The 14,282-nt window shown below is 43.3% G+C and overlaps 1 protein-coding gene across 1 annotated transcript in view; it reads left to right on the top strand.

The window, feature by feature from the left end:
* LOC116986631 (polymeric immunoglobulin receptor-like) overlaps nt 1-4,844 on the top strand; it is a 50,838-nt gene extending 45,994 nt beyond the window's left edge. Inside the window, exons 8-11 of the mRNA XM_033042210.1 lie at nt 221-269; nt 1,154-1,242; nt 4,109-4,155; nt 4,578-4,844. Of these exons, the coding sequence (XP_032898101.1) occupies nt 221-269; nt 1,154-1,242; nt 4,109-4,155; nt 4,578-4,844 (452 nt within the window). The remainder of the gene's footprint in view (nt 1-220; nt 270-1,153; nt 1,243-4,108; nt 4,156-4,577) is intronic.
* The last annotated feature ends 9,438 nt before the right edge of the window (nt 4,845-14,282 follow it).

Below are 14,282 nucleotides of genomic sequence, written 5' to 3'. Positions count from 1 at the left end.
ACAAACCTGTAGGTTTTTGGAGTGTGGGAGGAAACCGAAGATCTCGTAGAAACCCCACGCAGGGTTTCATGACAACATCTCCCATTTGCTGCAAATTACACTGAAAAAACATTGCCCTGTCTATTAAACATATAAACTCCTTACATCTGACCAGCATGCTCTCTTGTTTAACTGCAAGTGAAAAGCAGTGAAACTGATTTTTATTCCCTTGTTCCAACAGGACTTGAATATTCTTGTGAAACTTCAAAAAGATCCAAGTATACTTCATGGTAAACTACTCTGTTTTCAATGAAACGTGCCATGTACTAATTGCTGGTGTTTTGATTGGGATTGCTCCAATTGGGAGAAAGTTGTGTTTTCCGTTCATTGGCATTAAAGGCCTGTTGGAGTAATAATCTGAATACACATTGACACAGCCAGTGGAACCACAGCCTCACAACGCCAAGGCCCTAAAAAGTGAATACTTGGCCAAAAAACACATTCATTTATTCATTCATCCATTCACTTATTGTTCATGGTACCACAGCGGTAGAGTTGCTGCCGTACTGCCCCAGAGACTTGTGTTCAATCCTGACTACGGTTGCTGTCTGTATGGAGTTTGTTCATTCTCTCAGTGATCACGTGGGTTTTCTCCAGTTTTCTCCTGTTTTCTCCATGTGTTCCAGTTTTCTCCCAGCATTTCAAAAACATGAAGGTTTGTAAATTGTCTCAGGGTATGTATAGGGTAGATCTAATGTTTGGGGATTGCTGGTCAACGCAGATTTAGTGCGCCGATAGGCCTGTTTCCATGCTGTATCTCTAAACTAAACTAACTTAATCTAAACTAAACTAAACTAAACTAAACCAAACTCAGCTGAACTAAACTAAACTAACAATTGCTATAAAAGTGTAACAGTTCCCATGCATTGTTCCTTAATGGTTGGACGCAATTGTTCTTCAACCAGTTTCATGGTCATTGGTTAATGTCACTTTACTGTGAGCAGATTAGCTGCTGCATTACCCACCAAACCTGACTCTACACTTCATTTCCTTTGCTGCACACTGAAAAAAAATCATGAAATGTGCCAAATAAATGCTTGACTTTTGTTCTTTACTGAAGGCCAAGAATCAATGATGAGCCATACCTCACTCTTCCCTATTCTCTGTCCAACAGGATCAATTACATAGTTGTGTCTGGTGTCACTGTGCTTCTCCTGATTCTCATCATTGCCTTCCTTTGGTACCGAAAGCATAAAACCAAGGGTGAGTTTCTGATTTCCCTTAAATAATTTCACAATACATGTCTCAGTCCCTTGCAGAATGTCTAGAGATTTAATTCTGTTCTAATCAACAAATGCCCTGCATTAAAGTATTAAAATGTAGGAGGAAGCATGAATGATCAATAATGTTATCATGTTTGATGCTATCATGGTGACTCGGTGACAAAAACTGTTCTTTTAACATTATTGTACATAAACTGTCTGAGTGTGAAATGGCAGAGATGCGTTAGAACTAAGAGGCTAGGTAGAAGTAAGATTTACAGAGATACTCTCATCCTTTCAGCTGTTAAAATATGCTTTGTGTGATTAGCTGTTGTATTTCAAATCAGGTTATTTCGAGTTTATTGTCACATGCACAAGCACGGTGAAGTACAGTTACAATGAAGATCACGCCTGCAGCCTCACAGGGACATAGACAACGTACAACATACCTGCCTCACACAGAGGGCGGTGGGTATATGGCAGGAGCTGCCAGAGGAGGTAGTTGAGGCATGGCAGGTCTAGCCTGGACAGGTAATCCAAGATGTGAACACCCATGAACTTGAAGCTGCCAACTATCTCCACCGCCGATGAAAACCTGAAAGTTCACTGAATCAGTGGAAAGTAAAACAGTTAACATTTCAGATCCAAGACCCATCATACAAAAGGAAAAGAGGGAAAAGTGGTGGGGGGAGATCATTGAAAGATCAATTAGTGAACGTCCTGTATAGAATGGATGTAGAGTGGATGTTTCCACTAGTGGGAGAGCCTAGGACAAGAGGTCATAACCTCAGAATTAAAGGAAATTCCTTTAGGATGGAGATGGGGAAGTATTTATTTAGTCAGACGGTAGTGAATGAGTAAATCTTTGCCGCATTAGGCTGTGGAGGCTATCAATATATATTTTTAAGGCATTGATAGATAGATTCTTGATTACTACAGGTGCCATGCATTATGGAGAGAAGGCAGGAGAAAGAGGTTAGGAGGAAGAGATAGATCGGTCATTATTGCATGACGCAGTAGATGGATGGGCCAAATAGCTTAATTCTACTATCACATGCACTTTTGAAAACCTGTTGGCGCAGATAACGTTAGGGCGATAGACACAAAATGCTGGAGTAACTGAGCGAAATAAGCAGCATGTCTGGAGAGAACGAATGTGTAATGTTTCGGTTTGAGACCCTTTTTCAGACTGATGTCAGGAGAATGGCAGTACAGAGATGAAATATAGTCGGAGACAATAAGACTGGTCAGATAACTGGGAAGGAGCGGGGAATGGAGGGAGAGGTAAAGCAAGGACTACTTGAAGTTAGGGAACTCAAGCTGGGGTGTAAGCTGCCCAAGCGAAATATGAGGTACTGTTCCTTCAATTTGCGCTGGGCCTCACTCTAACAATGGCGGTGGCCCAGGACTGAAAGTTTAGTGTGGGAATGGGAGGGAGTGTTAAAGTGTTTAGCAACCGGGAGATCAGGTAGGGTTAGGCAGCTTTAGGGAGGGATGGGTTGAGCACAGGGAATATCTAAATGGTGGCCGACTAGGAAAAGGGGCGATGCAGCGAGACCTGGGTGTCATGGTACACCAGTCATTGAAAGTAGGCATGCAGGTGCAGCAGGCAGTGAAGAAAGCGAATGGTATGTTAGCTTTCATAGCAAAAGGATTTGAGTATAGGAGCAGGGAGGTTCTACTGCAGTTGTACGGGGTCTTGGTGAGACCACACCTGGAGTATTGCGTACAGTTTTGGACTCCAAATCTGAGGAAGGACATTATTGCCATAGAGGGAGTGCAGAGAAGGTTCACCAGACTGATATATGGGTTGTCAGGACTGTCTTATGAAGAAAGACTGGATAGACTTGGTTTATACTCTCTAGAATTTAGGAGATTGAGAGGGGATCTTATAGAAACTTATAAAATTCTTAAGGGGTTGGACAGGCTAGATGGAGGAAGATTGCTCCCGATGTTGGGGATGTCCAGGACAAGGGGTCACAGCTTAAGGATAAGGGGGAAATCCTTTAAAATCGAGATGAGAAGAACTTTTTTCACACAGAGAGTGGTGAATCTCTGGAACTCTCTGCCACAGAGGGTAGTCGAGGCCAGTTCATTGGCTATATTTAAGAGGGAGTTAGATGTGGCCCTTGTGGCTAAGGGGATCAGAGGGTATGGAGAGAAGGCAGGTACGGGATACTGAGTTGGATGATCAGCCATGATCATATTGAATGGCGGTGCAGGCTCGAAGGGCCGAATGGCCTACTCCTGCACCTAATTTCTATGTTTCTATGTTTCTATGTTCCATACTGAACATTACATAAAGTAACCAGAACAAGAGGGCAGATTCTTGCTCCGTACGTGCAAATATACTGCAGTACTTTTGGGGTTCCCCTAAATATAAAGTTGTGACAACATTCGTGTGTTGGAAGGAACTGCAGATGGTGGTTTACACTGAAGATAAACATAAAATGCACTAGCAATTAGCGGGTCAGAAGCGACATGTTGCCAGCAGCGCAACAGAAAATCTTCAAATATAGTAGTTCTCAGCTTAGCTGGATAAAATAAACAGATTGAGTATGTGTGAATGTGTATATATACACACTGAACTTTTTTCTCTCACCCGTTATGTACTATGTTTACATATTCTATTGTGCTGCAGCAAGTAAGATTGTCATTGTTCTATCTGGGACCTATGACAATAAAACTCCCTTGACTATTGAAACGGAACAGGTGACGTTTCGAGTCGAGCCCCTTCTTCAGACTGAGAGTCAGGGGAAAGGGAAACGAGAGATATAGAAGGTACATGGAACACATGAATGAAATATATGAATGAATGATGTTTAAACCTGTTCCTGATATGGCTCTATCGACAACATATTTTCCAGAATCCAAGTATAATACATCACACGGTGAAGACAACAATGACACCCAGGTAACAATGTGAAATATACATTTTCTGAGTGAAGAATAATATATAATATTGAATTATCTGTGTTTACACAGGCCGTTTAGCAACACCAGTCCACTCCAGTTAAGACATCCAGCGCAGAAACACGCCCTTTGGCCCACCGAGCCCACGCCGACTGGTGACCCCGCACACGAACACTATCCTACACACACTAGGAGCAATTTGCAATTAAACCAAACCAATTAACCTAAAATACAAACCTGTTGTAGGCGCTGTCAGGCAGAAACACTACTGCTGCTCCACCGTGCTGCGCTATCTTTGTGTTGTAAACAGCAGCCATGGCTTGTTCTGTACACTGAACAGTTTGAGACCTACTTTGTAATAGACATCTGTTGAGGACCTTTCAAATCTATTAGGTTGTAAAATGGGATTTTGTTATATTTCAGGAAATGGCAGTGTTGGAAGGGAACCACGTTGATTCAAATCTGGAAAACACCAGGGCAGGTGGCCATTTGGACAACAATGAAGGTGGAATCACGTATGCAGTGGTGAATTGTCAAAGGAAGTCGAGATCAAGGCAGCATGCGGCTGAAAACGCTGTCGTCTACGCAGATGTCAATTTTCATCGCAACTGCCCAAAGGGCATTCGGAAACCCCACTGTACTGGGACTCCAGAGAACACTGAGTCAATCTATGCCTCTGTCGTTTCTTAGGAGAGATTTTTAATTCGGTGTGAGTTTTTGGCAACACTTGCTTTACCACACTATTTAGATTACATTGCATTAATCTGTCCTATACGTTTACAAAGATGAACACAAAATGCTGGACTAACTCAACAGGTCAGGCAGCATCTCTGGAGAAAATAGACAGGTGATGTTTGAAGTTGGGACCCATGTTCAGATGGTCTGTAGAAAGGTCCTGACCCAAAATGTCACCCATCAATTTTCACCAGAGATATTTCTTGACCATCTGAGTTACTCCAGCATTTTGGGTTCGTCTTTGGATAAACCGGCATCTTTTTATAGCTATACTTTGTCAAACACCTTCTGAGCGGTTTCGTTCAATTCATCAGAGTAAGGGGTGACGGGGAGAAGGCAGGAGAGTGGTGTTAGGAGGGAGAGGTAAATCAGCGACGATTCAATGGTGGAGTAGCCTTGATGGGTCAAATTGCCTGCTCCTATCACAAATGACCTTACGAATTACACTCACTTCTACGATCTCTTTCATCCGCCAGTATAATGAATGAGCCTAGATCTTGCATACAAATGATAAAATGGCATTGGTTCCCATTCGTGTCATACCCACCCTCATTCCCTCCACCCACAAATTCCCCAACCCTCCCATCATTATTCCTTGCAAGGGTCAGCCTAAACACATCACACCCCATTGTCTCTGGGTCAAAATATTGTGTGTTCAAGTCCATAAAGGGGCAATGGATCAAGCAAGAAAATTGGTTCAAGTGGATAGTGCGCTTAGGCAGAGATGCCCAAGATGCAGCAGAAATAAGTTCGATTGGAAATGCTGGTCTTACAAGCATTGCTACAGGACCTCTTCTCAACTCTAGAGGTACTCTGTTCGAAATATACAAAGTTCTTACAGAGCAGGAGAGTGCAGGTGAAGGGATGAGGTTTTCCATGGCACGTAGTGAGGAGTGGTAAGTAGGGCCGAAGGGCATGTTTCTTCGTTGTATGAATCTATGACTCGAATACAACCTAGCCTGGGAATAATTGTTTCTTAGATATTAAAGGATCCAAGGAAATAGAACTAGTACTGGATATTGACATGATAATGGATAAGGTATGGTTTTAATGCATAGTGTAGTTATGAAGGACCTAGTGGGGGCTGACATATGTATTCATTAATTTGTTCACCCTACAGTACACATTTTTTTTAACACATTTCCAGTCAATGTACAAACACATCAAAGGCCATCGTGCGATGGAAATAAATATTGTTTTCTGAGTCAAATGTGTGAGCTGCATCTTGCTGTGGTCAACGTGCTTCCTGTCAATATGAGCAGTTGAGCAAAACTCAAAAAAACTTCAGTGGGTCTAGCAGAATCTCTGAATGGAAATGGGCAGATGACATTTCAGGTCAGGACACTACTTCAGACTGGTGTTACTTTTCTCAGAATATGACTGCCGCAGAAACCCACAAACATACAATGTGCATAGGTTAGTAAGTTTTTAGTGCAGAATTAGACCTTTCGGCCATTCAATTCTACTCCACGATTCAATCATGGCTGATCTATCTGTCCCTCCCTTCCCTATTCTCCTGCCTTCTCCTTCGAACCCCTGACACCCACACTGATCAGGAATTGTCAATCTCTGTCTCAGAAATATCCATTGGATTGGCTTCCACAACCGTCTGTTAAAATAAATTCCACAGATTCACCACCCTCTGACGAAGGAAACATATCCTGTCCAGGTTCCCTCAGGTTCCTATTAAATCTGCCCCCCCTCACCTTAAACCTATATCCTCTGGTTCTTAAACTATGGATGGGGATTTAAGAGTTAATGTGTACATAACAGATTGCTTGTTGCGCGTGGTGAGTCTGCTTTACTTACTTAGAATTGCTAACTAATGAATGGTTTTGCAGAACTGCAAAAGGTATTGTAACTAAAAAGGGAACAGTCCTGATACCAAGTTGTGCTGCAGAGAAAAACACATCTGTTCTAAACAATCAGAACCGGTGCACGAATGTGCTGATTGTGTGATTAGCTAGACCAGTGCTACTCATGTATAAATATGTTGCCTGTGCAAAGAATAATTGAGTGGGACCGCGAGGGGCAACGATTATGTAACCAGACTCGTGGACGCTCTCCCACTCCCGCATGCGTAATAAAGAGGACTTGTTACATTCTTAATGTGACCAATGGGGTTTGTTGTTTGATAGCGCGGATAGAAATTTAACATTGCCGTAGTCGGCAGGATATCACTCGGACCATCCCCGATGACTGAGTAAGCGGCTGCTGTCTGCTCCGGACCTCGAGGGGAGTGAAAAGTGCACTATCGGATCCATTAAGTCTGAACTCCCGAACGAGTTCCCAGGAAACCCCGGTCCCTCGACTGAGGATTATCTGGTTCCCTGCCCAGATCCACAAGAGTCAGAGGTAAGAGAAACATCGTTATAATAGACAAAGGATAGGTTAATTGAACATTCAGACGAAGAAGAGTTGGGTCTGTGTAAATTAAGATAATAATTAAACATTCCCATCATAATCACTTGCAAGTGTCTGCCTAAGCACACCACAACCCATTGTCTCTGGGCCAAAATATTGTGGGTTCAAGTCCGTAAAGGGGCAATGGATCAAGCAAGAACATGGGTTCGAGTGGATAATGGGCTAAGGCAAATAAGCCCAAGATGTAAAATGACCCTCAAGCCTGGGTAAGTGGTCTCACTGAAACTTGGTCTAGACTGGATTTTTCCTGCCTCAGTGACCAGTTGCAAATAAAATGATCCTAAGTGAGCCCATCCCTAGATACTGCGCAGCCAAGGGGAGATGGAGGGGAGTAATGTGTCGTGGAACTGCAGAAATATTAACCATATAACCATATAACAATTACAGCACGGAAACAGGCCATCTCGGCCCTACAAGTCAGCGCCGAACAATTTGTTTCCCTTAGTCCCACCTGCCTGCACTCATACCATAACCCTCCATTCCCTTCTCATCCATATGGCTATCCAATTTATTCTTCAATTATACCAACGAACCTGCCGCCACCACTTCCACTGGAAGCTCATTCCACACCGCTACCACTCTCTGAGTAAAGAAGTTCCCCCTCATGTTACCCCTAAACTTCTGTCCCTTAATTCTGAAGTCATGTCCTCTTGTTTGAATCTTCCCTAATATTCACGGATTATATAGCCTATTAGAAGGCAAAAAGTGAGTCAAGTGTGTTTTATTGTCATGTAGTATGTACTTGCAGCAGCACAATAGAGTAATATACATGAATTCCTTTTTCTTTACTACTCACTGAGAATGCAAGGTAACGTTAGGGGAGGAAGGTAATGTAGTTGTGGTTGTGTAAAAGGCACTGAATGCTTTGTATCTGCGGGCATATTCACCATGACATGTGTAACCAAAGTTGGCCAATTCGTAATAAAACATTTTTTTCTGAAAACAAGCCCGGAGTCCACGTAAAATGTTCCCGTCTACAATGTTCCTCCTCAGTACATGAGCACATGACCTACGAGCACCACAGTGCCAACTGGTAGAGTACATCACTGCCTGAACTGCAAATTTCTGGGTGAGATCCTAAACCAAGAAGATTCAACTGTCATGACCACAGAAACACTTCCAAAAATCACATTTTCTGTAGCAGAAGAAAGTTCGATTTGGAAATTCTGGTCTTAGCAGCATTGCTACAGGACCTCTTCTCAACTCTAGAGGTACTCTGTTCGAAATATGCAAAGTTCTTACTGCGCAGGAGAGTGCAAGTGAAGGGATGAGGTTTTCCTTGGCTCAATTGTCCAATCGCAGTGTGAAGGGGTAAGTTGGGCCGAAGGGCCTGTTTCAACGTTGTATGACTATGACTCCAATGCAATCTAGCCTGGGAACAATTGTTTCTTAATTATTACGCGATTTATGGAAATAGAACTAGCACTGGATATTGATATGATAAATGATAAACTATGAGTTTAATGCATAGTGTAGTTATGAAGGACCGAATGGGGCCTGACATATTTGTTCATTAATTTGTTGACCCTACAATACATATTTATTTTTTTTGAACACATTTCCAGTCAATGTACAAACACATCAAATGCCAACGTGCGATGGAAATAAATATTGTGGTCTGAGTCAAATGTGTGAGCTGCATCTTGCTGTGGTCAACGTGCTTCCTGTTAATATGAGCAGTTGAGCAAAACAAACAAAAAAACACTATAGTGGGTCAAACATCATCTCTGAAAGGAAATGGCCAGGTGACATTTCAGGTCAGGAACCTATTTCGGACTGGTGTTACTTTTCTCAGAATATGACTGTAGCAGAAACCCACAAACAAACAATGTTCATAACCTCACAAAAATGCTGGACAAACTCAGCGGGTGCAGCAGCATATATGGAGCGAAGGAAATAGGCAACGTTTCGGGCCTAAACCCTTCTTCAGACTGATCTGAAGAAGGGTTTCGGCCCGAAACGTTGCCTATTTTTTTTTGCTCCATAGATGCTGCTGCAACCGCTGAGTTTCTCCAGCATTTTTGAGCACCTTCGATTTTCCAGCATCTGCAGTTCCTTCTTAAACACAATGTTCATAGGTTCATAAGTTCTAAGTGCAGAATTTGGCCTTTCGGCACATCAACTACACTCGGCCATTCAATCATGGCTGATCTACATTCACCTATCAACTCCATTCACCTGCCTTCTCCCCATAACCCCTGACTCCCACACTAATCAGGAATATGTCAATCTCTGCCTAAAAAATATCCATCGATTTGGCTTCCACAGTTGCTTGTTGAAATAAATTCCACAAACTCACCACCCTCTGACTAAAGAAATTTGGCCCATATCTCTGTAAACCTATCCTGTTCAGCTTCCCTCAGGTTCCTATTAAATCTTTCCCCCTCACCTTAAACCAATGTCTCTAGTTCTCAAACTATGTCCTCTGGTTCTCAAGAATTCAGCAAGAACATGCAGAGTATAAGAATGTTTAAGGAGGAACTGCAGATGCTGGACAATCGAAGGTATAAGAATGTTAGCTCAGGGGGAACACATTGCCCTGGCAGGTCAGTAGGTGGAACACAGTGGCACAGCAGTAGAGTTGCTATCTAACAGCGCCTGAGACCCAGGTTCGATGCTGACCTCGGGTGCTGTCTGAATGGAGTTTGTACGTTCTCCTTGTGTCCGCATGGGTTTTCTCGCGGTGTTCCGGTTTCCTCCCACACACCAAAGACATACAGGTCTGTAGGTTAAATTGCACAGTAATTTGTATCCGGAGTGAACACTGGTTGGCGCAGATTCGGTGGGCCGAAGAGCCTGTTTCCATGCTGTATCTATAAAGTTTTCTTGCCAATTGCATACTGCAGAAGTAGATGGATATTAGTTTTGTCCAGAGCACAGCTGCCTTGTGTAGCTCTGTGGTTGTGCAACACAATGCAATGCAACGCAACAGTCGCCTTGCAAAACCATCGGGGAGGAAGTACCATAGACTGAACTCTGCACTTAGCTTGCCGGTTTGCAAGCATGCGGCTCCCATGCTGCTAACCAGGGTACAATCCTTGTTCTTGCCTGCAAGGAAAGTTGAAAGATAGCTGAGACAATCACACATTGGCACAACAGGTAGAGCCGCTGCCTCATAGCATCCGAGTCCCGGGTTCGATCCTGACCTTGGGTGCTGTCTGTATGGAGTTTGTAACTTCTGCTTGTGTCCGCATGGGGTTCATGACCATGGCAGGATTAAAAACAATTTCATGATCATGGCAGGATTAAAGTTGTATTAATTTGTGTGAATCTCTGGAGGAACTCCAGTAATCTCTCAAAATTAAAGTGAATCTGCCTGCCCGTCACTCGATAAAGTATAACCCTTACTTTTGTCAAAGTGAATTTTTAAATGTAGCTCCCAGTGGGTGTGGAGACGCTCAGAGGGGAAGTCCAGAAGCGAGTGTGAATGGTTTACATCAGCGAGACCAAGGAAAGCATAGGCCACAGTTTGGCTGAACACTTGTGCTTGGTCTGTCATGACCCAGAATTGCGCTAGATAGACACCCCATCCTCAACCTCCCCCGCTGATGCAGAGCAGCAGCAGTTTGCACCATCTGCACGATGCACTGCAGCAACTCACCAAGACTCCCTAGACAGCGCCTTCCAATTGCAACAGGCTCCGTGTTCAATGCATCATTCTTCACCATTCACACCCACATTGGCTGGGAAACGCTTTGGAACGCAGATGGTGAGGGACGGTGTACAATATCTGTCTCTCATCGCAATCTAGGTGGAATTCAACACAAATTACGAAAATGATTGGGCGGACACCCCTGTAAACATTGATGTATACTATAATGTATATGTTTGTGAAAGGTTAATGGTTCTCTTCAATTTATGAAATATGTTTCCTTCAGTTTCAGGTGCACTTTGGGCAGAGAACGAAGTAAGAGGGGTTGTGGGAAGAGCGATCACAATCGATTGTCACTATGCAGCAGTGTACCGCTCACACACAAAACACTGGTGCCCTGGGACAAGTCGCCAGTGTGCACATGTAGTGGAAACAAATGGGAAACTTGGACAGAGCGGAAGAGTGTCAATCACAGATAACCCGGCACGAGGAATATTTACTGTGACTGTGGGGGAACTTCACTCTGGAGATACAGGGTGTTACAGGTGTGGAATTACTACACCTGGCGAACCAACATTTAAAGTACATCTCCAAGTATCGGAAGGTAGGTTTATCAGCGAGTGACTTGATGTTTTGGCACAAAACATTTGTTAGGTAGCATATGTGATGCATATAGCAGTCTGGTGCACAGTTCTGATCGCAGCTTTATAAAACAAAATATGTGAAAGAAAATAGGCAATAGACTATAGACAATATGTGCAGGAGTAGGCCACTCTACCCTTCGAGCCAGCACCCCCTTTCACCGTGATCATGGCTGATCATTCACATTCAGTACCCCGTTCCTGTCTTTTCCCCATATCCACAGACTCCGCTATCTTTAAGAGCTCTATCTAACTCGCTCTTGAAAGCACACGATTTAGTTCAAACCCACTCGTATCTTATAGAAACTTATAACATTCTTAAGGGGTTGGACAGGCTAGATGCAAGAAGATTGTTCCCGATGTTGGGGAAGTCCAGAACAAGGTGTCACAGTTTAAGGATAAGGGAGAAGTCTTTTAGGACCGAGATGAGAAAAACATTTTTCACACAGAGAGTGGTGAATCTCTGGAATTCTCTGCCACAGGGGTATGGAGAGAAGGCAGCTACGGGATACTGAGTTGGATGATCAGCCATGATCATATTGAATGGCAGTGCAGGCTCGAAGTGCCTAATGGCCTACTCCTGCAGCATTATCGGTCCAAGCACTTTTACTTTCCCACCATCATCTCCGCAGGATGCGCACTCAGATATGGTAAGGGAATGAATATTAGCAGTACATGTGGCCTCCGTTAACTCTTGGACGCCGGTATCAGATTTGTTCCACTGTGTTAATGTTGACCATTCAGTACAATCGATACTAATCTAATTTACCAGCACCTCGTCCATTGTGGCAATTCAGTTACCTCCATCTTCTAGGTTTAAACATATATTTCTTGATACCCTTGAAACATCCTGCTCCTTAACTTAACCAAATGTTCTCCACTTTTACACATATCAGCCGTGGAAAACGTTCCAAAAATACCCTATCTTTGCTGCTCAAAGTTTTGCACACCTGTAATAGGTTTCCCTTTCCTCACCTGTTCTGCATGGAATTTTATAAAACTCCTATCCAACCCCTCCCCATAACTAACGTTTCATAAAAAACATAGAAACATAGAAAATAGGTGAAGGAGTAGGCCATTCGGCCCTTCTAGCCTGCACCGCCATTTGATATGATCATGGCTGATCATCCAACTCAGTATCCCATCCCTGCCTTCTCTAATTTTAGTCACCAGTCTCCCGTGCGGGACATTATCAAAGGCTTTCTGAAAGTCTAGATACACCACATCCACTGGCACCCCTTCGTCCATTTTAATCGTCACATCCTCAAAAAATTCCAGAAGATTAGTCAAGCAAGATTTCCCTTTCATAAATCCATGTTCACTTGGACTAATCCGTTTATAGCTATCCAAATGCACCATTATTACCTCTTTAATAATTGACTCCAGCATCTTTCCCACCACCGAAGTCAGGCTAACTGGTCTGTAATTCCCGGTTTTCTCTCTCGCTCCTTTCTTGAAAAGTGGGATAGCATTAGTTATCCTCCAGTCCACAGGAACTAATCCTGAATCTATTGAACATTGGAAAATGATCACCAATGCGTCCACTATTCATAGAGTCACCTCCCGGAGGACCCTGGGATGCAGACCATCAGGCCCAGGGGATTTATCATCCTTCAGTCCCATGAGCCTACCCAATACTATTTCTCGCCTAATTAAAATTTCTTTCAGTTCCTCTAACCCCTTAGATCATCTGTCCTCCAGTACATCTGGGAGATTGTTTGTGTCTTCCTTAGTGTAGACAGATCCGAAGTACCTGATCAACTCTTCTGTCATTTCCTTGTTGCCCATAAAAATTTCACCCGTGTCTGCCTTCATGGGACCCACATTTGACTTTGCTACTCTTTTTCCCTTAACATATCTAAATAAGCTTTTGCTGCCCTTCTTTATTTTACTGGCCAGCACCCCCTCGTACTTCATCCTTTCAGCCCGTATTGCCCGTTTTGTTTCCTTCTGTTATCCTATGAAAGTGTTCCTATCCTCTGGCTTACGGCTACTCTTTGCTGTGTTATACTTCTTTTCTTTTAGTTTTATTCTATCCGTAACTTCTCTTGTCAGCCACGATTGCCTCCACCTCCCCTTATAATCTTTCTTCCTTTTTGGAATGAAATGATCCTGCATCTTCCGGATTATGCCCAGAAATTCCTGCCATTGCGGTTTCACCGTCATTCCTGCTAGGGTCCCTTTCCAGTCTACTTTGGCCAGCTCCCCTCTCATGCCTTCATAGTCCCCTTTGTTTAACTGCATTAGTGACACTTCCCATTTAACGTTCTCCTTCTCAAATTGCGGATTAAAACGCTAGACAAACTTCTAGACAAACTTCTTCACAGTCCACTACACCATTAAGTTTTCATTTTCAAAAAGTGAATTTCATGACAATATTGTTTCAAAGTTTGATTTAAACAGTTGAAGCAGAGAGGAGAGGGTCAAACTCCAATTAACCTCAGCTGGTTTCAGGTGAAAAGGCCCTACTCCCTAACGCCAGCTTCCTGTTTTGCCCCTTGTCAACAGCGATATGACACAACAAAAGTTCCAATGATTATATTTTGATCTGCCGCTCCACTTACAAAATCATCAAGAGGGAATGATCAGAAAGTGTACACATCTTAGACGTTTCTACTCTTCTAAATGTCATATTTTCTGCAACGTATCATTGTTTACATGAAGGGTCCGGACCCGAAATGTCACCTATCCATTCTCTCCAGAGGTGCTGCCGGGCCCGCAGAGTTGCTCCTGCAT

Source organism: Amblyraja radiata, chromosome 24 (genome assembly GCF_010909765.2).
Source record: "Amblyraja radiata isolate CabotCenter1 chromosome 24, sAmbRad1.1.pri, whole genome shotgun sequence".
Taxonomy (NCBI): Eukaryota; Metazoa; Chordata; class Chondrichthyes; order Rajiformes; family Rajidae; genus Amblyraja; species Amblyraja radiata.
This window is presented reverse-complemented; position numbering and strand designations above follow the sequence as displayed.